General features: G+C 30.6%; 3 protein-coding genes across 9 annotated transcripts; 2 read left to right on the top strand and 1 right to left on the bottom strand.

The window, feature by feature from the left end:
• The first annotated feature begins 1,242 nt into the window (after nt 1-1,242).
• LOC103575719 (5'-3' exonuclease PLD3) lies at nt 1,243-17,009 on the top strand. Of its 7 annotated transcripts, none has more exons than XM_008555604.3 (7): nt 1,243-1,554; nt 1,714-1,983; nt 13,423-13,538; nt 13,992-14,343; nt 14,837-15,163; nt 15,726-16,305; nt 16,383-17,009. In XM_008555604.3, the coding sequence occupies exons 1-7, from the start codon at nt 1,441-1,443 to the stop codon at nt 16,592-16,594; spliced, it is 1,971 nt and encodes a 656-aa protein (XP_008553826.1). In that variant the 5' UTR covers nt 1,243-1,440; the 3' UTR covers nt 16,595-17,009. The 7 variants fall into 7 exon arrangements, with proteins under 7 accessions (XP_008553826.1, XP_053596097.1, XP_008553829.1 ...); XM_053740122.1 differs by lacking the exons at nt 1,243-1,554; nt 1,714-1,983 and adding exons at nt 12,766-13,008; nt 13,288-13,333; XM_008555607.3 differs by lacking the exons at nt 1,243-1,554; nt 1,714-1,983 and adding exons at nt 12,766-13,008; nt 13,244-13,333.
• A 78-nt stretch (nt 17,010-17,087) lies between these two features.
• LOC103575717 (cytochrome P450 4V2) lies at nt 17,088-24,805 on the bottom strand. Its single transcript, XM_008555602.3, has 23 exons — nt 24,718-24,805; nt 24,334-24,501; nt 24,172-24,278; nt 23,918-24,008; nt 23,661-23,846; nt 23,518-23,587; nt 23,266-23,392; nt 22,678-22,842; nt 22,528-22,596; nt 22,188-22,353; nt 21,946-22,125; nt 21,744-21,872; nt 19,793-19,888; nt 19,621-19,727; nt 19,431-19,521; nt 19,178-19,363; nt 19,037-19,106; nt 18,664-18,790; nt 18,347-18,511; nt 18,197-18,265; nt 17,857-18,022; nt 17,614-17,793; nt 17,088-17,540 (listed from the first exon to the last, which is right to left on the bottom strand). Exons 1-23 carry the CDS (start codon nt 24,776-24,778, stop codon nt 17,377-17,379), a joined length of 2,940 nt encoding a protein of 979 aa, XP_008553824.2. The 5' UTR covers nt 24,779-24,805; the 3' UTR covers nt 17,088-17,376.
• A 731-nt stretch (nt 24,806-25,536) lies between these two features.
• Nucleotides 25,537-27,229, top strand: LOC103575716 (3-hydroxyacyl-CoA dehydrogenase type-2). The gene is made up of 3 exons (XM_008555601.3): nt 25,537-25,700; nt 25,938-26,108; nt 26,430-27,229. Exons 1-3 carry the CDS (start codon nt 25,692-25,694, stop codon nt 27,021-27,023), a joined length of 774 nt encoding a protein of 257 aa, XP_008553823.1. The 5' UTR covers nt 25,537-25,691; the 3' UTR covers nt 27,024-27,229.
• Nucleotides 27,230-27,369: the final 140 nt, after the last annotated feature.

Raw genomic sequence — 27,369 nt, 5'->3', positions numbered from 1 at the left:
CTACGTAATAGTTAATTTTGCTTACCCCCAACCCCTCATTACTCTTTCCTCTTATTAGCCAACGTATTACGTACTCGCCTCATTGAATATTCATTAAAAACAATCGATCCCATCAGAGAATCTAAACTCTAAAATCAACTCTATACATCTATATATATATATAGATAAATATATACACATATATACGTGAATATTTAATTACTTCAGTCAGAGACTAAAAATAAAATAATAAAAAAAAAGTATAAAAAACGTTACGTCCAAGTTTATCTTTCGTAATAGTTATAAATGTTTTAATGTCGAGTCAAATAATAAAATGCGATAATCACGCATATGTCAAGTGACATCAAACATCGGGTGTCAGTGTACTATATATGTGTAGTATAGAATAATATATAATATAAAGAGTATGGTGGGATGAGAATGAGATTCAATATTAGCGGATATTTGAAAAATTCATGAGCTCAAAACAGAACTACTGTTAGGTTTGTCGATAGATAAGCTATCCAACTTTGCTATATATATATGTGTACATCAGATACACAGTGAGTGAGTGCGTGTCTCATGGCCATCAACATTTCCGATGATAAATACATATATATGTATATTTATATAGATGTGTGGATATGTGTTGGGGAATACAGTACTTGAGCTTTTATATTGTTTCCAATATATCTATAATACAGACAACAAATACTAGTTGGAGTATATAATCATTTTAACTCACTTCCCCTTTATTATTATAATGCCCTAACAATACTTAGACAAAATTACTACTTGCAATATTAACTCACTATCCAAAAATTATATATTAGGGGAGTATGGATAAAAATATGAGATATGTTATATTTTGTGGTAATTTTCTTGTCTAGATATATATTATATTTTATTTTATTCCGTGGGATTTGAATTTAGTTAAGTAAAGTGGAAACAGAGGATCTGGGGTATTATTCAAGAAGGGGCAAGATGGAGAGACGATTTTTTTTTTTTTATAATTTCTGCTTTTTGTCAAATAATTATTTCATTTTTTTTTATATGACACGGAAAAATATGTGAGGCAAAATGGGCCATTTAGAAAACTAATAAATTTTTTTTTTTTTAATTTTATCCAATCCAATTTTCCTATTTTTACCTCGGTAAAAAAAATCCTTAGAAATTAATCTGCACACTGCATTTTTTTTTTTTTTAAATTTCTATTTACTTTAAAAATTTTATTTTCAGATTTGAAAAATGGATAAACAATTTAAAAATAAAAAACTAGTAACCAAAGAACAAGTAAGATTAAAAAAATAATAATAGCAGTAAGTTAAAAAATGTAATAAACGAGAGCCAGAAGGTGGGAAAGAACAAGAAGAGTAAAAACTCGGGAAAGAATACAAATAAGAAGAAGTATTAAATAACAAAAGTAAAAGACGAATATAAAAGTCTTTTACTTGATACATAATGTCTTTCTTCAGTTGGGCTAAGAGCGGACGAGAAAACGCAGAGCACTCGGGACGCAATTTACAAGATGGCCTCTTCCAAATAGCCTCCCAAGCTTGTCACATACTTGTACAGGTACCAACAGTACCAGGCCCTGGTTTAATTTCAATAAAAGCTTCCAACACTTGCAGCCGCCCGATTTTAACCAACCGAATTGCTTTTATCGAATTAAACCAAAGGCTTCCTCATATTAATAATAATAATAATAATAAGAGTATATTTTTTATAAAAAAGGTCAACAACACTCACAACATCAGCTACGGCGGCAGCAACACTGTGACCAATGTAGCCTACTCGAAGTATCCATCAACCTCCCGTAGTCCATCAAACGCAACTTCTCCAATGGGCGCATCAGCTTCCAGCTCATACCCATCTACCAGCAGAACTACCAGCAGTAATCCGCACCAGCACTTGGAAACTTCCAGACAAGCCAAAGACCAAGATGTCGTTGTCTTACTTCCTCATCGTAAAAGCCGGACTCCTAGAGTGAAGCACAAACTTTCAGTAAGTTATTTTTTTACTGTAGTTATATATAAAAATAAAAATAAAATTTCAATTTTAAAAAATAGCATTAATAAAATAAAATAAGATAAGCAGAGACTCGAAGACAACTGCAGTATAGACAAAATAAATTCGCTGGTGCAAGCGAGATATGGGTCAAAATTTGAATAGTCGGTAGGTAGTAAGTGCCAATTTAAATGGTACCTAACTCAAACTCTCTGTTAAGGTCAGGGTTGAAAGCTCCCATTAAATCACGTGCTTTTGGAATCGACGTCGTCGTAGTTGCTCGTTTTATTCTCTATACTAGTCATCTTATACCTCTGGTTGTCGTTCTGCAACTCGTACTTACTTGTAGTCGGTTGATACTCGCTCGTCCTATCGTGATAATTTTATCGCGACAGAACACGAGATGCACTAGGGCATGGTGAGAGTTAGTGCCAATAAAATAACATTAAAAGACCAAAGAAAATTCTCTCTGCTTAAATAAAAAAATATATATATCAAGTAAAAATAGTTAAGTAAAAAGAAAGACTAAGAAACAAAGTACTCAATCTTGTTCTTGTGTATTTTAAGACGTAAAAGATGAAATGGTGTGCATGTGTGCATGTGCGTCGGTTTTGTGTCTAAGTTTTAGGTTTTTAGAGTTTTATAAAAAAAAAATATTGAGTATATGGTTTTTATTTTAGTAAAGTAAAGTAAAACCAGAATTAGATCGTGTGGCTTTTGCTATGGAACATTACCAAGCGCCATTGCACTACTGTCCGAAATTACTTGACATTTCATGGATGTAATGGAGACAACAGAGACCATTCAAGAGAGACCTTTTGCCGTTTCTAAAAGACAACTTGTACTTTCTTAAATTATCGCAATGTATCTTGTTGCTTTTATGTATCCTATATGTTGTTATCTTATCCGCTTAAACTCCCGTATTGCGACGATCTGACTTGTTTTTTTTTTTTTTTATTTCAAATTTAAACTCGAAACGCGTGATTTTCTGATCATGATCCTGATAGCTGATAAACGACGAATCGATTGGGTAAAAATTTATATTGAAGTAACTGTCAGTGAGTGGGAAAAAAATATGAGTGAATAAATAAAATAAAATTGTAAGGAGTGTCTCGTCTCCACTAGACTCGAGTTGTCGCGTGCTGAACGGGTATGAAGTTTTGTTAGAATTCACGCGAAAATATATCTTTTAGGATATAGGTATTGCGGCACTGCGAGCTGGTGATAGATCTGAATGATGCTATCAGTTAATTTCAAAACTTCCTCGCCACGCGATTTCAACGAATAAAATACAATAAATATAACTAAAATATATATTAAATTTTTTTTTAACTTAAATATTTTATATTAAACATCTTATATCCTTCTACTTGATATCACTGAAATGGAAAATCCAATAATGCACACCTCACTCGTGTTAGAAAAAGATTTTAATTTAAATTCACAATATCGCTATCTAAATTTTTTTCATTTTATTTTAAATTATTAGCGCCATAATTATTTTTCAAAAATTTTCCCTTCCAATCTCTAATTGAAGTCAATTAATTGCTTACTTCAGACGTTATCAAGTCCGCGATTCCAAATAGGTGCAGCCAAGCGCGCGAAATTTAAAAACAAATTTAAATACTAACAGAAATTTTCCAGTTGCATTAATTTCATCACAACTATTACAATTAATAATATTATTTCAAAATTAATATTAATCATGGAACATAAACACAAAGGAATCACAGAATATTAACGCCTGGTGTGCAGTAATATTTAAAGCAGAAAAAATTTTATATAATTTAATCGCTTATAGGTGAATTGTAAATTGCCAAGTCGATGGAATTAAATTTTGTTATAAATTACTGCACCGTAAATGTCGTAATTAATTTTTTTTTAATATATATTATAATTTCCATAACATCTAATAATAATAATAATAATAATAATAATAATAATAATAATAATAATAATAATAATAACAATAATTTGTTATTCAAAATTAATAAAATTCGAATATTGAGAGATAGTGAGTGGTCATTTATCGAATATTCATCACCGGTAGATAATTTAACGGTAGAGTAATCATTTATTGGTGATGTATGGATATAAATGTATATCGCCGTAAGCCCATCGAGTTAGATAAACAGAATATTAAATGATGGTTATATATACGAGTAATTATTATCATTACATTGAGCCATAGTCAAAACAAAAGGTCTACTCTCAAATGTTGTCACTCAAATTCCGTTCACCCTTCTGTAATATATATCAATACATATACATATACTCATATATGTATCCCATCAGTCGTTCTGTCGGTTCTTGCCCACTCGACTGAATGTTATTATTGTCTTTAGCCTTTACGTTTAAACGCATCGACCAATGGCGTCCGAGCGTATACGAGCACACCATGCACACCATCATGTACTATGGGCTTATACATATATATTATCTAATATAGTACAGTGTAGTAGAGTAGAGTAGAGTGTAGTATGAGCAAAGACCTGTTTTCGCGTAATATACACTGAATGAGAAATTAATCGGGCGTGTTGATCGTCCATTAACGGACGCGGACAAAGGAAAATTCCATTGTGACAGTACTCTGATGTCCGCCTATCGCGTCATTTCACGTGTAAACATTCTCGCAAAATATATACAAATGACGGTGAGGAGTAACATAAAACCGTAGCTTTAGACCAGTCCGTTAATTAATGTAACCCGAAAGGGACTTTTGATGACCGGTACTTAAGCTAAGAAGTATGGAGATTAAAAATTTATGTCATGTTTTTTTCATTTAATGCGCTAATGGAATTAAATATTTTATTACTGCATGATGTTTATTTATGAGTTTAATATTCACTTATTTTAATAGTGGGGAATTCAAAAAAAAATTTATTATTAATAATTAAAAAATATTGATTTATCTAATTGGCATTGAGTTGATTTATTATTAAACTGAAATTTCATTGATAAGTCGAATTAAAATTTAATTATAAATTAAGTTAAAATTTTTTCGATAAATCAAATGGAGGTAAAATTCATTTTATTTTAGAAGTTGAATTTAGAATTTCAGTTAAATTAGTTTATAAAATTGGCTCTAAATTTCTAAAATAAAATTTTGCTTGATAAAAAAAATGCGAAACAATAAATTACTAAAATTAAAAACTTAAGTGTTCTCATTTCACCCCATTTTTAAATTACACATCCATCAGAAAAAATTTTAGCGAATCATTTAATCAGTTTATTCCCGACTTCTGCTTCTTCTCAGCAGAAAAAAAAATTATAAAAAATGATAAACCGGAATAAAAGAAACAACTCCTTTAATCTCATCCCTCGCGTGCCAAAAAAGCATAAACAAAAAAAACTAGCAATAATAATAAAAATAATAAAAAAAATACTAAGGGATGTTATTCACACGCCAGGAGATTACAAGTAAGAAGGATCTATAGTTAGAAGACTCTGAAGAGTATTTTTTCGTCGAGGGAGTTTCAGATTAAATTTCGGAAATTACACAACTTCTTCTTCCCCTTTCTCTCCTCCTTCTGTCTTCTTATGCTTGTTCGTCACCGTCACCGTTTCCCATATCAGCCTGACATTGTTGATCCACACATAGACAACTGTATGTACGCCTCGACTCGACTCAGCTCAGCTCAGCTCAGTAGCTCAAACCCGAAAAATAGTTAACTGTGCCACGACACGATACGAATTAAACCAGCCCCCTAAAGTGTCCAAGAGTACTTATTACAAGTGATTACAGCCACGTTCATTTTAATTTTCCTTACTCCCCTGCCTGCTTTCACCAGCACAGTTTCCGTGGAATATGTAATCATTATATTTTTTTTTAGCTCGTAGTGGTTCACCCTCCTCATCACCGGCATCATTTTTAAGTATCACCTCCAGTGGTTGTGATTTCCACCGGCCGCGAATAAAAAAATAACAAGGAGAAGAAGTAGAAGTAGAAGAAGGAGAAGAAGAAGAAGAAGAAGAGAATGACTGAGTAGAAGACAGCCCTCAAGTTTTACATGCCGGGCTTCGGCTTTCAATTTAGCAAAGTCGTTCTCGTGTTACCGCCCACGTCTAGGCCCCATCCAGCAGCATTACTGTACTATAGTTATAGCCACACAAAGTCCTGGACGATTTTTATGAAGACTATCTGACACGAGAATGAGGGTAACAAATGGCTGAGGCTAGAACAAACTCTAAATGGAAAGTTTAAAAGTTTCTTTTCTCTTTATTTTTATCCAGAACCCTCTCTTCTTAAACTTATCTCGCGGTCTTTGTCTTGCTCTTGGTATTGCTCGCGGTCTTGGTTTTCTTCATTTTCACCCTCTCCTGAGTGTAGCTCCTGGAGCTGGGGCTGGTGCTGGTGCTGGTGCTACCACTGAGTTTACCAGTAGTCCCAGTGGCTCATCAACTTTCGACCTCGATGGCATATTGATCGTTAGATTAATATATTCTCCAGGAAGCATTAGCGTACACGAACTTCTGGGACGAATATCGCCCTCGACGTTGCCATACAACCTTCGACAGTGTGTACCGCGATCAATAAATATAATAGTCTTTTATCAATATTATTATTTTACATTTTTAACATGCAATAAAACAATTATTTATACTAGAGAGAGAGAGAGAGAGCTCGACACTGGAGATATTAATGTGGGTTTTAGTTTCCTTGCATGATTGTTTTAATAACTAAATTGCTTCGACCATGAAATTTTTTTTTACTCAACCGGTGAAATGAGTTTCACACTTTATAAATTAAAAAAAAAAAATCTTAGATGAATCTAAATGTGATAAATTAATTTCTAGAGTAAAAAAATCCGTAAAAATAAATTTCGACTCTTGGCTACTTAACGAAACCCAAAAGTCCATCGACAGTTTGGCGAATGTTTGAGTAAAATTAAAAGTTTATCGTCGAGTCTTGGACAAAAACCAGGACTAAGCCAGTTGGGAGTTTGTCCTAATGGAAGTGACAGTAACTTTTGAAACCTTGTGTAGTGACTAAAGCTGAGTATAAAATAACCTTTCAGTCCTCGGTCTTTAGTCCTTACGGTCCTTAGACAGCCTGGCACCCTTTACTCAGCCTTATTTCTCACGGCCTACAGCACCCAGAACCAGAGGAAAACGTAGTCGTTGACTCGTTGGTTTGCGATACCTAAATAAAACCTATATATACTTTTCCACACGACCCTTTTAACTGTAAACCATCTCGTTTCCCTTTTATCGAGCGTGTTTTCGCGACGAATGTTACTGTAACAGCATGAACGAAAGTTGCTCGAGCAGGATATCAACACATCCACATCTACACCCTCATTCATTCACCTATACACACTGTAAAATAGCACTAACGAAAAGCAATGAGTAGGAAAATCACGGTCGCTGGCTTCAACCAATAGAAAACCACCGAATACCCACGGGAGTTGTTAAATTAATTGTTTACACGTGTTTACTCAGCCAGCTTGCCGCTTCTCGTTTCTCATTAACCGAGGAATCTGTGAGCAATTGGGCTCTGAGGTCTCATTACGTCACACAAAATTCGATTTTATTTTCATTATCATCACCACTATCTACCTAATAAAATTAATAAATAATTACATCAACTCTTAATGATCATTAAAAACTTCCACGAGAACTGAAAAAAAAAGCATTCGTTAATGTCTGAAAATTAGGGAAAATTTTTTTTTTTTTCATAAACTATTTTTAGCGACGACTGGGACTGTCATAATTACGACGCGGAAAAAAAATAACAATTCTAGTGAGTTTATTGTCTAGGGAGAGTGATAAAAGCTTTGAGAGAAATTACAAGCCGATATAATGTGTGTACATTATTGTTTGCACACAGATCGTTATCGAGTTTCATTATAACAAATGTAAAACTTGTGTCTTATATATATTTAAGATGTATATCAATGTATACACGATGTATTCCCGAGACAATGGGCACTATCACTTTGGGAGTAGGGTATTACAAGAAATTAAGAAGAGAAAAATAAATAGAATAGAAAATAATAATAGAATAGTAAAAACAAGTTGGTAGTTGTTTCGTGACAAGGTGCCATATTGAACAAAGAACAAAGTAGTCTTTGAGCATGGATATTTGTAACAGAGTTCTATTGCCTATCGTTTTCCGCACACTCCTATTCCATTGCGGCCATTATCTAAGAATGGTCAACGTGCACGAGTAACCAACTAAAAGTATGCTGCGCCGGGTGCAACTCAACGGCTATCAGCTTCTGCTGGTGCATTTGTTAATTTTTTTTTTTTTTTTTTATAAGGGAAATTAAATTTTTTAAAGAGCTTTCTAAGTCTTTGAACTCGAAATTTTTTCGCTGCAGTTTTTTTTATAAAAAAACTCAACAGGGTAAAATATCCGGCCTCATATTTTATTAAGATAAATATTTATTTTTTTTACTGACCAGATTAACTTGTTATTGAACCAGTTTTTTAATCCATTAAATTATCATTTTAATTAAAAATTAAAAAAGACTAAATAGCCATTTATTTTTAAATTTAATATGATATCCAATTAATAATTAAATTTATTTATTCTAGAAGAAAAAAAAAAATTTAGAATTTAGAAATTAAAAATTACCGGAACGTAAATTTGTCATTTTGAACAAAATTTTTAAATTATTTAAAAGCTCAAATTTAAATTTTAAATAAATTTGCAAAAAAAAATTTAACTTTTTTGTATGATACCAAAGTTAGCCGACGTCTAGTAATTTTTTGATTTTTTTTTTTTTAACTGATAAATTATAAAAAAAAATTTTTTAAATATAATTTTTACTGAGCAAGTGTCTCAAGAAGCTGAGAACTGGGACATAAAATTGAATCTATTGGCAAATATTTTTACATTTCAAAAAAATACGTTTTCAGTAATTATTCACAACATCCAGAACTTAAATTATTAATAAAATTGAATTTTAAATTCTACTCACCGAATTTCCGTAAAAATTTTCTGAAAAATCAAAACTTGAATCGTTGTCGTTTGGTTCCAATAAATAAATTTACACTGCGCACAAAGAAACTGACTTGCTTCAAATTCCTAGCAGCCATTTTGTTTCCCAAGAGACACTAGCGCCGCCTCGAGGTATCGATAAAACAAATTATGAACTGAACGTCGATAAAACAGTTGACAAAAACTTTTTCCTTATTGTATAATCAATTCAATAAAAATCTAAATTGAAAAAAAAAAAAAAGATTTCCATCAGTATTTAACGAGTTTAAAAAAGTATTTTTCGCAATAACTGATAAAATCTTTAATGAATAATAAAATTAATTGTGATTTATCATAAAAAAATATTTACTCGCATGTATAAATAATAAATAACAATTGTTATTTATATATTTATACAAGAGTGACATTCATTTATATACAAAGATTATAGTCGTGGATTATTTTTCCTCACCCGTGTGTTTAATGTCGTCGGTACCAGGTAATAATAAAATACATCCAACTAAATACAACCTTAGTGTAGGGTAAAGTTGTAGAGTAAAGTAGAGAACGACCGACATGCGAAGAGTAAAGATATATCGCGCGCGTGCTGGTTGTTATTATCGCGATTCATAGTATGCACGCCTTTACTCGACAGTCCTCCGTCCTCAGTCCCCAGTCCCAGTCTTTAGTCCTCAATCCTCAGCCCTCAAACTCAGTATGTTCTACGAGTTTACCTGATACGGTTTGCCGTTAGTGTCAAATATTTTAAAAATAAAAATCTCCAATCAATCATCGCTCAAAAATTCATCACAAAATCTACTGTCAGTTAGTCTGCAATTAATTTCACTGAAATGTCGAGTAAAAAGAAAATTTTTTCCCAAATTTTGCTGCCATAAACAAGTAAGTCATAAATTTAAATAATTATATATATTCTTACTTTGTAATTTAATTTTATAAAAAATTTTTATCAGAATTTATGAGAAAAATAATTTTTAAAATTTTGGCGGGAAAAAAATAATTTTTTTTTATTTTAAAAATTATAGACAGAGCGGAGCTCAAGGTCACGGCAGTAAAATCTAAAAATATATTGCCCGAAATATGAAAAAATCGATGATAAAAAATGCGTGACTCCAATCATAACGCAGGCGGTTTACCATAAGGTACAAGTTAATAAGCTTGATCACGAGCTGGAAGCTCAAACCAGTGCAGCCGACCCAGTTTTAAAAGTATTTAGTATGTAGTTTGTGGAGTATAGTATACTAGGATATTAGTAGCTCTCGTTCTCGTGTTGGGTTATTTAAGCCATGCAACAGCACAGGAACGATTAATCAGACTCCTCCTCTACCCGTTATCCATATCCATATCCATATCCATATCCATACTTACACTCTCTCATTTCCCCAGCCTGAAAATATAAACCCAGAAATGAAGCGGCTTGTTCATATATACACAAGCGCATACACACAAGTATAAGTACAAGTACAAGTACAAGTGAAAAAAGTTTTTTTCATAACCTCTGCGGCACTCGCTGCGGAGTTTCGCGTACTCACGGAAGTAACTCCTCCAGCACTTGCACGCTCTCCACCACCAGCTACTGGTCCTCAATAACTTTAAGCCCAATAGCTCAAAACTACCTTTACCCCCACTGCTATTTTACCTCCACCTGAAACCTCAATTCACTCACTACTCTAGTCTCAAGTATTTAAAATAGGCAAGAGGCTCAGGTCAAGTTAAGTATTTTCAGTTTCAGTAGTCCATCGACTAGGTGGACTAGGCTATCAACCCTGGTCCCTGGTCCACTCATCCGCAACTTACGATCCACAGTTTATAGTTTACAACAACAAAAAATACAAATGTACATAAAAAGTTGGTGGTACAGATATAAATATATATATATATATATATATATCATAACATATATTCTCTTGGGAGATCCTTGAGTCAGTTGGAAACTATATAGCAACTCTAATAAACCGCTCGTCATCGTCTTGACGGGACGGAAACGTCATCTAGACACTTCCGTCTTGCTTTCTACGACATTAAGACAAACTTTTAGCCATTCCTAACTATACTTAGTAAATGTATATGATATATAGACATATATATGCCGAGAGTGAGAGTGAGGGAGTTGATCCTTGCCTTTGGTGAAAGAGTATTTCGCGTGGAAACTGTCGCGTCAAGACGTAGGACGCGGTACGTGTGTCATCCACGATGCTGGGGATCAACGCCAGTGATAGGAGACAGCGGCAGGGGGTGCGAACTTGACGCTCTCATGCGTTTTATTCACATATATATATATATAATAATAAAGGAGGCATCCTCGATAAGCGCGTCTTCCCAACGACATTTCCGAGGTGAGCTTGTCCACGGTCAATATTTACTCACCCGATGGCTATGGATCCATGTTGATCATCAGCATCATCACTATTACTATTTATATCATCACCAATACCAACTCCAGTAGTCGAAGCGAAAATCTAGACACAGACGAACCTCTACTCCAAATGCCGGGTAGGTGTAGAACTTGGAGACTTGGAGGGATAGTATCTTTCTGTCCCCTTTCAATCTTATGGACCTTTTTCAAGCTTTTATTCAACTCTTTACCTTACATCTTGATAGAAGTACACCCAGAGGTAGAGTTATATAGATGTGGTGGCAGTAAAAGTAGTAGTAGTAGTGGTAGTAGTAGTAGAAAGAGAGAAGTGAAGGAAAGAGGAAGAGCAAGAGCAAGAGAAAAAAAAGAGACGTTGGGTAACTAATTTTGCTGGACGGCGCTTTGATCGATGGTACGTTAATCATCAAGTAGAGTTTCAGAGATAGAGAGATTGAGTGTTATATAGTAACTGCGACACTTAGATCTTTACTTTACTTGTGGGGTACTGAGTGTGCCGGGTGTTGGGCGTTGGGTGCTGGGTGGTGTCTAGGACCTGGACTGCTCCCGGTCCTTTTGGTACTTTAAAGCTAGACTGAAAGCTCTGTCGTTTGGTTCATAATTTTATTATAGAAAATTTAATTCAATTATTGTATATTATGGATGTGTGTATCCAAGTTCTGTTACTTTAATGCTTTAAGATGAGTGTCTGGGGCTCAAAAGCTGCTGGCTATTTTTTAGCTCTATCGGACTCTAGTGACCGCTAATTTTTAATAGCAGCTAATTTATATTTTTTTTTTCCCATGTCTTGGAACTTTTTTTTACATTTAATTTTGACATTAATCCAGAAATTATTTTCATATATTATATATTGTGGGGCAAAATGACCATTAAATTTTTTTCATGGGCAGAATGGGCTGCCTTAAAAAGAATATTTTTTTTTTTATATTTTCAACAAAAAAAATATAAAAATATAAATTTTAATTTGACAGTAAAATTCCCTATCAAAAAATTTTAAAAAGACCCATAAATAAAAACGTTCTGGTTCGATCCCAGCACTCGTCCATTTTCGATATCGAAAAATAAAATTTTTTACTCCCCATAAAATTATTCACATTAATACCAGCTATAAACTAGCTTATAAAAAATAGTATCTTGTACTTTTTATTACTAAAACTACAGTCATTACCCAGCGATAACAAAAAAAATTATCACCAAAATTTATATCTAACTTCCAACAGTTCAAAAGTCTCGATACCAAAGTCAATAATAATATTAAAAAAAAAATCACATTTATTGTCAAAATTTAATCTTCAATATCAGAGCAGACATCTGTTGACTCCCAGATGAATTTCTCCTCCGTAGTATCGGTACCCGATGCTGTAGTTTTCTTAGAAGTTCTTATCATTCATAATTTTGTAATACTCTTTTACAGCAGATTTTCTGTTTTTTATCTTTTTCAACCTATAGTTTGTGTACCTCGTCATCAAAAACGATACAAATTTATCTACAATCTACAGTAGCAGTAAATTGTAAACAGGCGATTAAATACTTAAAAGTATCTTATCAAATTACATAAATAAATAAATAAATATAAATAGTATTATTATAAATTATTAATCGGTATCATTTATGTAACACAAATTACCGGTTAATGATTAAATAAATCTAATAGATAATTTATCAAAGTGTAATTCGAACTGTGCATTTATTATTTATATCGCGGGTACAATGAATTCTTAACAATATTTCGATTTAATGATTATCTGTATAATATGTAACGTGTAATATATATAATGTATATAAAACGTGTACACTTGTATTTGAACACCTGTAGCATTGTGCTATTGAACTTTGAACTATTGTAATATATATAGTATATATATATTACAATAGTAAACAAGTCAATTTACTAAATAAATTGATTTATTAATTCATCGTTTTCTATTGAATGCATTTAGAAAATTTCTGCTTATATTTATCGGTATATGTTTGTAATTTATAGAAAATAAAAAATGGTAGTTCCAAAATTTGTAAATAAAAATGATAAGGTGATTTTGGACTTAAGTTATGATGATAATTGCATGGAATTTAAAAAAAAAATGATGGGTTTTTGATGATTGGTTTTAAAAATTTGCAGACTGTTTCGGAAAATGCGAGACTTGAAACAACTTCAGTGGATGATGAATTGGAATCGTGGGATCAAACTGGTTTCATGCTGAGAAGTGACATTGGTGACCACCTTACGCACTCAAAGTTAGTAATTCTTTTTTTGAGTTTTTATTTTCAGAATATAAGCGATGATTTTTTTTAAATTTAAAGTATTCAAATCTTAGGAAAAAAAATTATATTTCAGTTTTAAGAGCGCGGGATTTTTAATAGAAATTATTAATTTTTGAAAACTCGCGGGAAAAATAAATCTGTAAATTTGAATTTAAAATAATAATTTGAAGATTTTAGTAAAAGTTTAGTCAAAAATATTTTAAAAACGTAATTTTTGATGATCTCAAGTTAGCCGACGTCTCATAATTCTTAGAATTTTTTAAAAATAATGAATTATTAAAAAAAAAATTTTTCAAGTTTATCAATAATTAAGTTGACATTTCGATAACCTGAGTAATTAATAAATACTAATTAGCTCATAAGCAAAGCGATAATAATATGGAAGATCGAAAGATGATAATAAACAAATTTTTGTTTGTGAATTAGGTGGGGAGCGCAAGGCTGGTGCCGGCCCAGCTGTATCCCCATCAGCATAATTTTAATCCTAATAGTCCTGGTAGTTTTGTTGCCACTGCTCGACCACGCGGAACATAAACATTTTAGTAATTCGAGTATTTACGGAAATGAATCTGAGTACATGTGCAAGGACAGCTGCCGTATTTCACTGGTCGAATCAATACCCATTGGGTTGATTTACGACAATAATTCAGTGCTCCACAGGAGCACTTATTCCACTTGGGTTGATCTCATTCAATCCGCTCAATATACTATTGAAATTGCATCGTTATACTGGACCATGACAAGACAAGATGTCTATCCCGACGATAGTGCCCGAGAGGTAAATTACCCGCTAATATTTAATTACATTCAATTTTTAATTTTCATTTTAAATTCTAAACGAGAGTCATAATTGACCCAATGACCTCTCGAAAACTCGATTTAGATATTTATCATTTAAATGTCATCAATAATTAATAAAGTTTTAATTTTTTTTTCTTACATGATTCAAAAACTAGGTCACATTAGAAACTTTTAAATTTAATTTGTAAAATATTCAATGACACATTTCATTTAAACTAAAGTTCAACTCTTATGTTATTAATAGTAAAATAAAATTCAATATAATAGATATGCGAAAAAAAACTTTACTTAATAATTAAAAGTCTAGACGACAATTATTGATGTTTGATTAAAATAGACAATTTAAATGATCATGAATATTTATTTAAATAATGAATATGAACTAGGTCATTTGTAAAATTATTTTTATATTAATAACTGACATATTGTACTTTGTAAATATTTTATAAAATTATTTTAAATTTCAACAGGGAGAAGATGTTTTCGAAGCACTTTTGTCTGCTGGAAGAGACAGAAATATCGAAATTAAAATAGCCCAAAATGCTCCGTCCCAATTGAGTCCTAATTTCGACACCGAGCTCTTGACAAAAAAAGCCCACGCTGAAGTGAGAAGTCTTAATTTCGCAGCACTATTTGGCGGCGGGGTTTTGCACACGAAATTATGGTTAATCGACCGGACGCATGTGTACGTCGGCTCTGCGAATATGGACTGGAGATCATTGACGCAAGTTAAAGAACTGGGAGTTCTTATTCAAAATTGTACATGTCTAGCTAACGATTTTGCTAAAATATTTGAGGTAAAAATTACTACGCTTCAATTATTCAAAATTTTTTTTATCGTAACTTTTCCTCGGCCGACAAGTGACCGATAAAAGACCCACGTAGTAAAGACAAGACTAAAATTTAACAGACAATGCCCTAAAAGTAACTGAAAACTTGAAAATTTTTCAAGTTCTACAGTTTTACTTGAAAAATAAAAAATACTGCTCGATTAATCGGCCTGTTTATGAGAAATAATAAAATTTCGGTGTGTTTTCGACCAACTTTCGGCTTCTCTAAAAAATTATATGGTTTCAGCGTAATTTCGGCCAAATATTTTTATCTTGGAGATTATTATTTTACACTAAAAAAAATCTTATAAACTATTTTCGGTTTCTATTAAAAAATTTATGACAATTCTTCCATCATCTTGCTAAAATAAATGAAAGCTATATTAAATATTTTATACCGTGACTAGTAATCTTCAAAATCCAAGAACGCCGAATCGTTCTTTAAAAATTAGCTTTTAAGTAAAATCTTAAATCAATTACAAGAACCTGGTTGAAATTTAAATAACTAATAATCATGAATAATTAATAGGTTTATTGGCAGTTGGGTAAAGAAGGACGGATCCCGCCATCTTGGCCCGATTCCTTAAAGACAAAAATAAATATAAATAACCCAATAAATTTAACATTGGATAACTCAAATAAATACAAAGGATTTATTGCCAGTTCTCCGGCGCCACTGTCTCCTATTGGAAGATCTAATGACATAGACGCCATTTTATACTGCATAGAAAAGGCTGAAAAATTTGTGTACATATCCGTTATGGACTATGTACCTCTGACAATTTACACTCCAAAAGTTAAGTACTGGCCGATAATAGACAACGCGATCAGATCCGCGGCGATCGATCGGCGTATCAGAATAAAACTGTTGATATCCTGGTGGAAACATTCTAGAAAATCGGAAGATAATTTTCTCAGATCATTGATGGATCTTACTAACAGCTACAAAAATGTTAAAATAGATATTAAGAGATTTATTGTACCAACGAACACTGATTTCGACAAAATTCCTTATGGAAGAGTTAATCATAATAAGTATATGGTAACTGATGCTGCAGCTTACATAGGGACTAGTAATTGGTCTGGTGATTATTTTATAGATACTGCTGGTAAATATTTATTTCATTAATTAATTAATTAATTAATTAATTAAATGTATAAAATAATAAGTGGAATTTTTTTCAAGGAATTGGATTTATTCTGGAAGATGACGGACAGAAAAATAACGAAAGTATTAGAAAACAACTTGAAGATGTATTTTTACGTGATTGGAATTCTCCATATGCACATCCGTTAAATGCGACGGCGACATCAATAACAACCAATCGATTTAATTCATTCGTTAAACAGAAAATAAATTACTTCCTACCATTTTATCATCATCATATACGCGCGTAATTTTTTCATTTCATTTAATGACATATAAATATATATATATATAAAATGATGTATATATTAAATACGTATTTATCAGTTATTATTTATAATCTATTATAATATGAAATTGCCTGACTGTAAATATTAAAAACGAGAGAGCTTTAATTAGTTAATTAGTACTTATACGTAATGTACATCAAAATATTAAACAACGAAATTAAGTAATTATGCGCACGAATTAATTGATGCTTGTATACAACGAAATTTATTTTTTTATAAATATTTTTTTGTTCTGGTTTGTTGAGCCAGTAAAGTCCACCGAATGATAGTTTGTTTATCAATGGTAATAATGATGTAATGATAAACGATATTTTGTTAATTAAAGCATAATATGGATTAATGCGTAAAAAAATAAATATGCAATATTTTAAACATACTAATTAATTTAATTATTTGTATCTGTGAATTTATTTGATTCTGCTTTTTATTGAAAGTTTTTATAAACAGTCATTAGTTCATTGACTTGATTTTGAAACATTCCAGCAAATGGCTTTAGTTTAATTTTGAAAATCAAGGAATCCCGTACAATTTTTCTAAAAAGTTATTTTGTACAATTGTATGACGTAAGAACTCGATAGCATTTTTATTTTTTAATGACTGGCCATTGAATTTTTTAATAAATAAAACTTGACAAATTAAAATTCGAGAAGAAAAGAAAAGTTTATTTGATCCGAAAAGAAAATCTGTTATCTATGATCCAAAAAATATATTCTGAATATGATGGCATTGATATACAACTTAAATTACGAAGTGATTTTTCTAATGGACATTCTGTAACCATTTGCTGATCTAACAGATATATGTGTTTTCAATTTCAATGTTTCAAGAGTCATTGTCGTACTAAATTGATAATTACGAACGAAATGAACGATTAGTACTTTTAGACAAGCCATACCGAATTTATAACCTGTAAAAAAAAATATATATTTATTGTTGTACTTATTTAATGAGTTAGAAAATGTATAAAAATATAATTGTACCAGGACATCCACGAAGGCCTCCGCTGAAAGGTATGAAAGCATAAGGATGCCGGTCTTTTGAGTTTTCCGGCAGAAATCTTTCTGGAATGAACTTTTCAGGCTCCGTCCAATACTTTTCAGATCTATGAGTTACACAGGCTAAGATAGCTAGAGTGCTGCCTTTTGGAACTGTATAATTTTCTGAAATAATTTAATACGTTATCAATAAAGAAAAAAAAAACGAAATAAACAAAAAAAATCTACCGATTTCTATATCTTCAGTGACACTCCTTGCGATCAAAGGTCCAACCGGAAATAGTCTTATAGTTTCTTTGATAACCATGTCAATGTATTTCAAGTTACCGATATGTTCTTCACAAACATCACTATCTGCTCCAACTACATCCAATATTTCTTCCCGTACTTTATCCTTAGTTATTTAATTAACGTCATTAATTTGTAATTAACTATTTTAATTACACGGAGCGAAAATTAACAGAACGGTTCCAATAAATCATAGGAATAATTCCCACAAATCCATTCCGACAATAAGACGATAAGAAATATTCCGCGAATTTTCTCTCCGTGTTACAATTATTTCTACCTGAACATCGGGGTGCATCGCTATCATTAATAATGCAAATGAGATCACACCATGAATCGTGTCATTAGACTAAAAAAAATAACAAATTACTAAGTGAAGTTAAATACATTAATCAAGATATGAATATAATTAATAATTAGGAATAATTACCCCAACAAAGAGAGCAATCAAATCATAACGGATTTCATCAATAGAAATCGACTTTGTTTTGACAGCAGTCTCGACAATTGAATCGAGTATTGATGGTTTAGGTCTTTCAATATTTTCCTCACCTTTTTCTAATGCTTGATATATCTTTTGTTTGTCGGTTATTATCTAAAAAAAACCATAAATTTATAAAAAATTACTGCTATGCGCAAATGGAGCACTGCTTCGCGCTTGAAGTGTACCGTCAATCCAATATTTGAGGAATATTTCATGATTGTAATGAAAAATATATTTAATTAAGACAAGTAAATTATATTTACCTTATTTAAATATTCTCGAAGCAGTATATCACAATTTCTCCATACTTTACCGTTTTTAGTAAAGTGAAAAATAAATGAAGGGTGCAACCAGACTTTGAGAATCCTTTCCCAAAGAATATTTATTCCACTTAACAAAAATATAACTGTGTTATTGTTCATCCAAATTTAGTCAACCTGGGTAACTTATGTCTTTCACCGTAACAGTGTCCGCCCGAAAAAAATTTTTACAACTTTAATCATTTTTTTTAGTTAATCAATAGGTGGCTTAGATTCCAAAAACACAAACCATGATAAAGATGAATAAAATTATCATGACTGGGCCCAAGTTACTCAGGTTGAAAATAGTAAATTGTAATTTATTTAATCAACATACTTTTCAATAAGTTTAGCAATTGATGCGTCTCCGTTAATTTGTGCAGTTCCTTCGATCCCAAACAATGTTTCTATAAAAATAATTAATTTTTTATTCAGAAAACCGACAAAACTGAATCGTTACATATTTAGATAATCTCACCGTAGATAATGTCTGAAATACAAAGTTCCATGTCATGGAATACATCAAATTCGCCATTATCTACTCTTTTTGTAAGAAGTTTTACACAACGTCGAGTATGAAAATTGAAACTTTGAATATAATTTGATAATTGTCTGCCATTTATTATGGGAACTATCATTTTTCGCCTGGCACGCATTTTCGGTCCTTAATATTTCATTTAAAAATATTAATAGCGATAACAATAAAATTTATTACGCTAATAATAGCATACCTTTTCCATTAATCAGGCTATTTATAACTATTGGGTCCATTAAATTGTAAAAAAATGCTTTTTCAACCATTTTTGAACTACTCAAAACAATCTATCAATAATCATTTTCAAATTGTCATTATTATAATTATCATTTTTTTATCATAATAATAATAATAATAATAATAATAATAATAATAATAAATGAAACCTCGTAATCCTTAGGATTTGTTATGACAATAGCCAATGCAGGGCCTAGCCATACTCTAAATGTATCGGGATTCGTTTTACCGATCTTCATCATTTTGTTCAAAAGCTCTGAATTTAAAATTAAACACAAATAAAAATTAAAAAAAAAAAATATATGTTATTTTGAAACATACCATCTCTGTGTCCGGCAAAAATTAACGCATTTCCAATTAAAGGAAGCGTCGGAGGGCCCGGAAATGCTTTAGCCGCTTTTACTAATTTACCATAAGCTACTAAATAATTTTTAATGTCACTCCACAAATACGTTAAGATCAAAATAAAAATCACTGCTATTAAAATCTCTGAAAAAAAATAAAAACAACTAGCAGATAAACTATTTTCTTACACAAATACTCTCTTAAATTTGAATCAGTGAAAAATAGTGATTATTCACTAGTTACTAGTGAAAAGTATGCCACTACTTCAAACCGTGGTATACTGCTCAAAAAATCCGATAGATTCTTATAGCTGTATGAATAAGGCCCTATACTCAACTCCCTGATTTAAAAAAACAATTTGAATCGAGTAATATATAGTTATACTCTTAACATGGAGCAAATCGTTTTTCTTAATTAGGGCTATAACATTTCTTGTAGAACTTATTCATTTTTATAAAATCTCTATGGGAATTTATGAGAATCTGTTGGATTCTATGAGATTTTCTAAACAGGATTGTCACGTGATTTTCACTAATTCATTTTTAGAGAGATATATATTTAATTTTATTGATAATGAAAAATTGTTACCCGATGATAGTAAATTATTAGTTAATAGTATACGAAACTCGCGATTTGACGTTAATGCTGACATTGCTTGTAATTTCGATAAATCCAACGAAAATTTATAATTGAATCGTTCTGATGAACAAGTCCGTAACAAATGAATTTAATTTAGAAAAATTATACATTTATATGATTCGTGTCATTAATAACCCAAATGCTTTTTACTCATTTTGTTAGTCATCAGATCAAAGTTGCATCTTATTAACGTACTTGTGACTTTTTTTTTATAATTTATTTAAATTAATTTGATTCACATTTCATGATGTTGTCATTTTTTTACAGGCATTTTTTTACTTTCCACAAGGTTCTAAAGTTTGACAAGATATTATGTATATTAATTTGTTTTCATCATGAAATATAGTTAAATACTTTTTATTTTACGTTTCTTAAAGTCTACATCAATATTTGTATATATATAAATACTTTTTTTTTCTCTCAAAAATTGAATCTCATTAGCATTCAACATTCTTGGGAAACCCTAAGTTGCTTTTCTTTTCGTAACAACAAATAAAAATGTTAATGACAAATAAATAAGATGTTTGTATAATAAATAACAACCTAGGGAATTAAATACTTTCTTATTATTTTTTACCAATTTTTTTCTTTTACAATCCTTGAATATTTCTTATATAATTAAAGTACTTGGCTCCTATTTATTATTATAATTTGTTTTTTTATTTTTTTTTTTTTTTATGAATTAATTACGCAATAGATTTATGACATTCTTTTTACAAATAAACTGTAATTAACCATTAAAGGATACGACACAAAAAAAAAAAAACAAATTAATACTGCGAACTCAAAGATTGCGTTACGCTTTGGGAATACAATTTTTTTAAAAAATTAAAAAAAAAATTTTTTATGCGCTATTTAATGAATACACTTAAAAAAATATGTAAGTTGCAATTAATGCAAAATGTAAATCAATAAATAAATAATAGTTTGAAAATATTAATTATATATAAATTTACATTTTTCACTGAAAATATAAAAAAATATATATGTTGTATTTCGATCAGTTTCATTTAGAAAAATTTATCAATCGGAGTTTTTAATCAAAGATAGTTTTTAAAATCGTTAATAAATAAAATTAAAAAAAAAATATAATTATTTGTTTGATTCAATAAACAAAATGTATAAGAGCATTGTGACTAAATACTCAAAGAAAAAAAATTTCTGACTACTGTTTCTTATTAATGGATACATATAACCACAAAATTTTTACGTCTTATACATTGAAATTAAAAAAAAAATATCTACACTTTAAATTACGAAATGATTTTTTTAATAGACATTCTGTAACCATTTGCTGATCTAACAGATATATGTGTTTTCAATTTCAATGTTTCAAGAGTCATTGTCGTACTAAATTGATAATTACGAACGAAATGAACGATTAGTACTTTTAAACAAGCCATACCGAATTTATAACCTGTAAAAATATATATATATTTATTGTTGTACTTATTTAATGAGTTAGAAATTGTATAAAAATATAGTTGTACCAGGACATCCACGAAGACCTCCGCTGAAAGGTATGAAAGCATAAGGATGCCGGTCTTTTGAGTTTTCCGGCAGAAATCTTTCTGGAATGAACTTTTCAGGCTCCGTCCAATACTTTTCAGATTTATGAGTTACACAGGCTAAGATAGCTAGAGTGCTGCCTTTTGGAACTGTATAATTTTCTGAAATAATTTAATACGTTATCAATAAAGAAAAAAAAACGAAATAAACAAAAAAAATCTACCGATTTCTATATCTTCAGTGACACTCCTAGCGATCAAGGGCCCAACCGGAAATAGTCTTATAGTTTCTTTGATAACCATGTCAATGTATTTCAAGTTACCGATATGTTCTTCACAAACATCACTATCTGCTCCAACTACATCCAATATTTCTTCACGTACTTTATCCTTAATTATTTAATTAACGTCATTAATTTGTAATTAACTATATTAATTACACGGAGCGAATATTAACGGAACGGTTCCAATAAATCATGGGAACAATTCCCACAAATATATTCCAACAATAAGACGATAAGAAATATTCCGCAAATTTTCTCTCCGTGTTACAATTATTTCTACCTGAACATCGGGGTGCATCGCTATCATTAATAATGCAAATGAGATCACACCCTGAAGAGTATCAGCAGACTAAAAAAAATGACAAATTATTAAGTGAAGTTAAATCAATTAATCAAGATATGAATATAATTAATAATTAGGAATAATTACCCCAATAAAGAGAGCAATCAAATCATAACGAATTTCATCAACAGTCATCGAATTCGTTTTAACAGCATTCTCGACAATTGAACCCAGTATTGATGGTTTAGGTCTTTCAATATTTGCCTCACCTTTTTCTATTGCTTCATATATTTTTATTTTGTCAGTTATTATCTACAAAACGTATAAATTACTGAAAAATAATTATTATAATCAAGAGGCGAATTCTGTTTCACGCTCAGGGTGTTCAAAATTAGTGTAAATAGCTTAAGGCAATTTAAAATCATGGGTAATCCTGTTTAGAAACTCGTATTCAAAGCGGTTCAATAGCATCGTGAAATCGTATAATAGAATGTTAATAATGTTTCCAAAATCTATCGTTGAGTCCGTAAAAGAATAATCGTTTCTTCCACCTTTTTTTTGTAATTAAGTAATTACTGTGCATGCGCGTTAATTATAATTCATGGACTTCATCACACCCAAAGATTAAAATAAAAGATCATGATTCCGTTGCGGACTTAACTATAAACACTTCGCGACTGAGGAGACGAGTAGATCTGTGGCATTAAATTTAAATAAAATTTTAATGATAACTACCTCATTTGTAAATTTACGGCCTTCCTCAAGGCTATCTATCCATCTTTTACCTATTTTTGTAAGATGAAAAATAAATGAAGGGTACAACCAAACTTTAAATATTCTTTCCCAAAAAATGTCCAATGCACTGAAAAAAATACGAACAATATTATTATATTCATTAAAATACGATAAACCTGGGTAACTTGAGTCTTTCACGATAAAGATACTCAGGTTTAAAATAATAAATTGTAATTTATTATATCAGTATACTTCTCTACAAGTTGAGCGATTACTGCATCACCATTAGTTTGAGCAGTTCCTTCAATCCCAAGCAATGTTTCTGCAAAAATAATTCACTTACTTTCGGCAAACCGAAAAAAACGTAATCGTTATATGTGTTAAGATAAACTCACCATAAATAATGTCTAAAAGACAAAGCTCCATGTCATAGTATACATCGAATTCGCCGGTATTTGCTTTTTTTGTAAGAAGTTCCACGCAACGTCGAGAATGTAAATTATAACTATGGATATAATTTGATAGCTGTTTACCATTTATAATGGGAATCACCATCTTACGTCTGGCACGCATTTTTGGTCCTTGATATTTTATTTAATAATATTATTAGCAATTATGATAATAAAGTTTATTTAAGCTAATAGTAACATACCTTTTCCATTAATAAGACTATTTATAAGTGCAGGTTCCATCATATCGTAGAAAAATGCTTTTTCAGCTACTTTTGAACTATTCAACACAATCTATAAATGTGTATATTTTATTTTAAAATAATTGATAATATCGGGCTTAAATAAAACCCGTACTCACTATAAATTTACTCTAAATTTTTTGTAGTATATTACTATTATTATTCATAAATTACTACTAAAATCTATAAAATATAAATAGTTAATTAAATCAAACCTCATAATCTTTTGGATTTGTTATGACAATCAGCAACTTAGGTCCTAGCCATAATCTAAAGGTATCCTTATTTTTTTTTTTTATCCGAAGGAATGTGTTCAAAAAGTCTAAAACATTTAAAGAATATGATTAAAAATATAAAAACATTTTTTTAACAATTACCATCTTTTTGTCCTGTAAATAACAATCCATTTCCAATTAGAGGAAGCGCTGGAGGGCCCGAAAATGCTTGAGCCGCTTTTATTAATTTACTGTAAGTCATCAATAAATTTTTAATGTCACTCCCCCAATATGCTAATATCAAAACCACAATAACAGCAACCAAAGTCCCTAAAAAAAAAAAAATTACATTAAGTTGTCGCTAACATTTTTGCAATAACTCTAGTTAATAATTCCAATTTTATCCTATCTAAAACAATAGAAAATGATTATTTTCTGATTAAGTCCAATTCTTTATGTCGGAAAATTATTAACATCTAATGTTCTCAATACGAATCTTCAATCAGGTAACATAGCAAATTTTATTAATAAAAAAAAATTAATAACCCCATGGAAGTAAATTATCATGCGACGGTATACGAAACACGTTTGAAATTAATCCCGACATTTTTCAAATGATTTTTATTAATTTAAAATAGATAAATAATAAAATCTTCCCGCACGAAATCGTACGGACTAAACTTACTTTCAAATAATAGCATATTTATGTACTTTGTTGCATGCTAAAGCAATCAAAAAGTTTTTACCTTCATTAAGCGTCATTGAATTTTTTTTCGATTGTTTTTTATCAATTCATATAAAATATATTATAATAAATTATCATTTCAATGCAGCATTGTAACTACACAAATGAAAATTTTTAATGGCTTAAAGATAAGACTGTCATATAATAATCTAAAACATTATATAATTTCCAATCATTTTCTTGCCAATCGCTTTTACAATCTTTGAATATTCATTATCAAATTGAAATACTTGACTGCTACTCAATCTTATCATTATCATCCATATATATATATATATATATATATATTATAAATTAATTATACATGTAAGTCAATAATAGTCACAAAATAAAAAAGCATATCATACTCTGCATTAATTTGAATAAAAATTTCAAATAAATATAAGTTATAATTACAACTAATTAACTTTAAGTTAAATAATTTTTTATTTTTTCCCACTTGTAATTTTCGAAATTTTCATTTTTGAATTGGAAACATGAAAAATTTCCCGCGAAAAATTTGAATTTTCATAGCTATTGAATTTACCCGAAATTTTCTTTGTTACCAACAAAAAACGTGACAAAAGATGTCGCAACAATCTCAGAACTAAAACATTTTTTTTATTTACATTCTTCACTCTATTATTAAAATAATAATCACAATAAATTAAAGAGCCAACAGTTATCATATTGTATCGGTTCACTGCAGTTCAAATAAATTAATCGTTCATCGAACACACCGGTTTATAAGTAAACCGTCTCCATTTGTACAGAAATCAGCTTAAAAAACACCAAGATGATGAAGGTAACTCGTAAAAATTATTTGTAAAATCAATTCACCTAAAAATATTTAAAAATCCCATAAATGATTTTTTTTTACATCCATAATTAGTTAATCATATGACCATGTTCTTTCCACATGATCAAAGGTCGTTTTGTGAATAAAAACAATTTTAAATAATAAGTTGATAAGCATAAAGAGTTCATATCACTTGAATAATAATGGCAGTAAAAGGATATAATATTTTTTGAATATTTATAGGGATTAGTTGCACTGGTAACTGGAGGAGCCTCAGGATTGGGACGAGGAACTGTCGAAAGATTTGCAAAGCAGGGTGCTAGAATCATTGCCGCGGATTTAAAGTCATCACAAGAGCAAGGTGAAGACTTAGTGAAATCACTAGGTCCAGATGTTATTTTTACTCCAATGGATGTAAGTTTTATTGACATTTTAAATTTTTTATCTGGCACATTTACATCTCTGATGAAAACAAGTCACTAAAATTTAAAATTCTCAGGTCATCTACCAATAAATGCCCCGTAGACATGGCGGGAGTATAAAAAAATTCAAAATTATATTTTTTCATTTTTAAACTTTTCGATCAACACCAAACTTATTTAAGTTTTGATCAATGTATATTTATATTTATTTAAAAAATTTAAATGGACATCCTGTTTATAGCAGAGATACAAATGCGGTCAGTTTTTAAATATTAATTTAAATCTCTTATAAAATAAATTAATGTCGAATAAGGTGACATCAACAGAAGACGTTGAAAAAGCTCTTGAATTAACAAAAAAATCATTTGGTAAATTGGATGTCCTGGTAAATTGCGCGGGAATAGCGTCAGCATTCAAAGTTTACAACTTTAATAAAAAAGTTCCACATGAATTGGACACTTTTGCACGAGTTCTTCATGTCAACACCACCGGTACATTTAATGTGATAAGACTTTCAGTAGGACTGATGGGAGACAATACTCCAAACGCCGATGGACAACGTGGTGTGATCATAAATACTGCCAGTGTCGCTGCTTTCGACGGACAAGTCGGCCAGGCCGCGTACTCTGCGAGCAAAGGCGCCATCGTGGGTATGACTCTTCCGTTGGCTCGCGATCTCTCTACTCATGGAATCCGCGTCTGCACGATAGCTCCCGGTTTATTCGACACTCCGCTTCTGAAGTCTCTCCCTGAGAAAGTGAGAAATTTTTTGGCTAAAAGTATTCCGTTTCCGCAGCGTCTTGGTAACCCAGAAGAGTTCGCGCAATTGGCCCAGGCCATTGTCGAGAACCCGTTGTTGAATGGGGAAACTATTCGTCTGGACGGCGCTCTTCGTATGCAGCCTTAAGTCACTATCAAGAGGACACTTGAGTTATTCAAGATTTTATAGTTCATTTTTATTAATTAAATAAATTTGATTAATAGAAAGTTAACTTGAGAGTCGGAATACTTAAATTTATATGAAATGTTTTTTATATCTTTTATATGAATTTTTATTGAGGAACTTATAAATGTTGATATATATTTTAAGTAATAAAAAAAAATGCATTTGGAGTTTAATGTTTTCTTTTTTTATCTTTTATATTAAACCGGTAATTAATTTTTTTAGATAATATGTCAATTGGCTTTAAAAATTTCAATTTATATTCAACATTAAAATGTAATAAGTCAGAAAAAAAATATAATATGTTACA

This window comes from Microplitis demolitor, chromosome 6 (assembly GCF_026212275.2).
Source record: "Microplitis demolitor isolate Queensland-Clemson2020A chromosome 6, iyMicDemo2.1a, whole genome shotgun sequence".
NCBI lineage: Eukaryota > Metazoa > Arthropoda > Insecta > Hymenoptera > Braconidae > Microplitis > Microplitis demolitor.
This window is presented reverse-complemented; position numbering and strand designations above follow the sequence as displayed.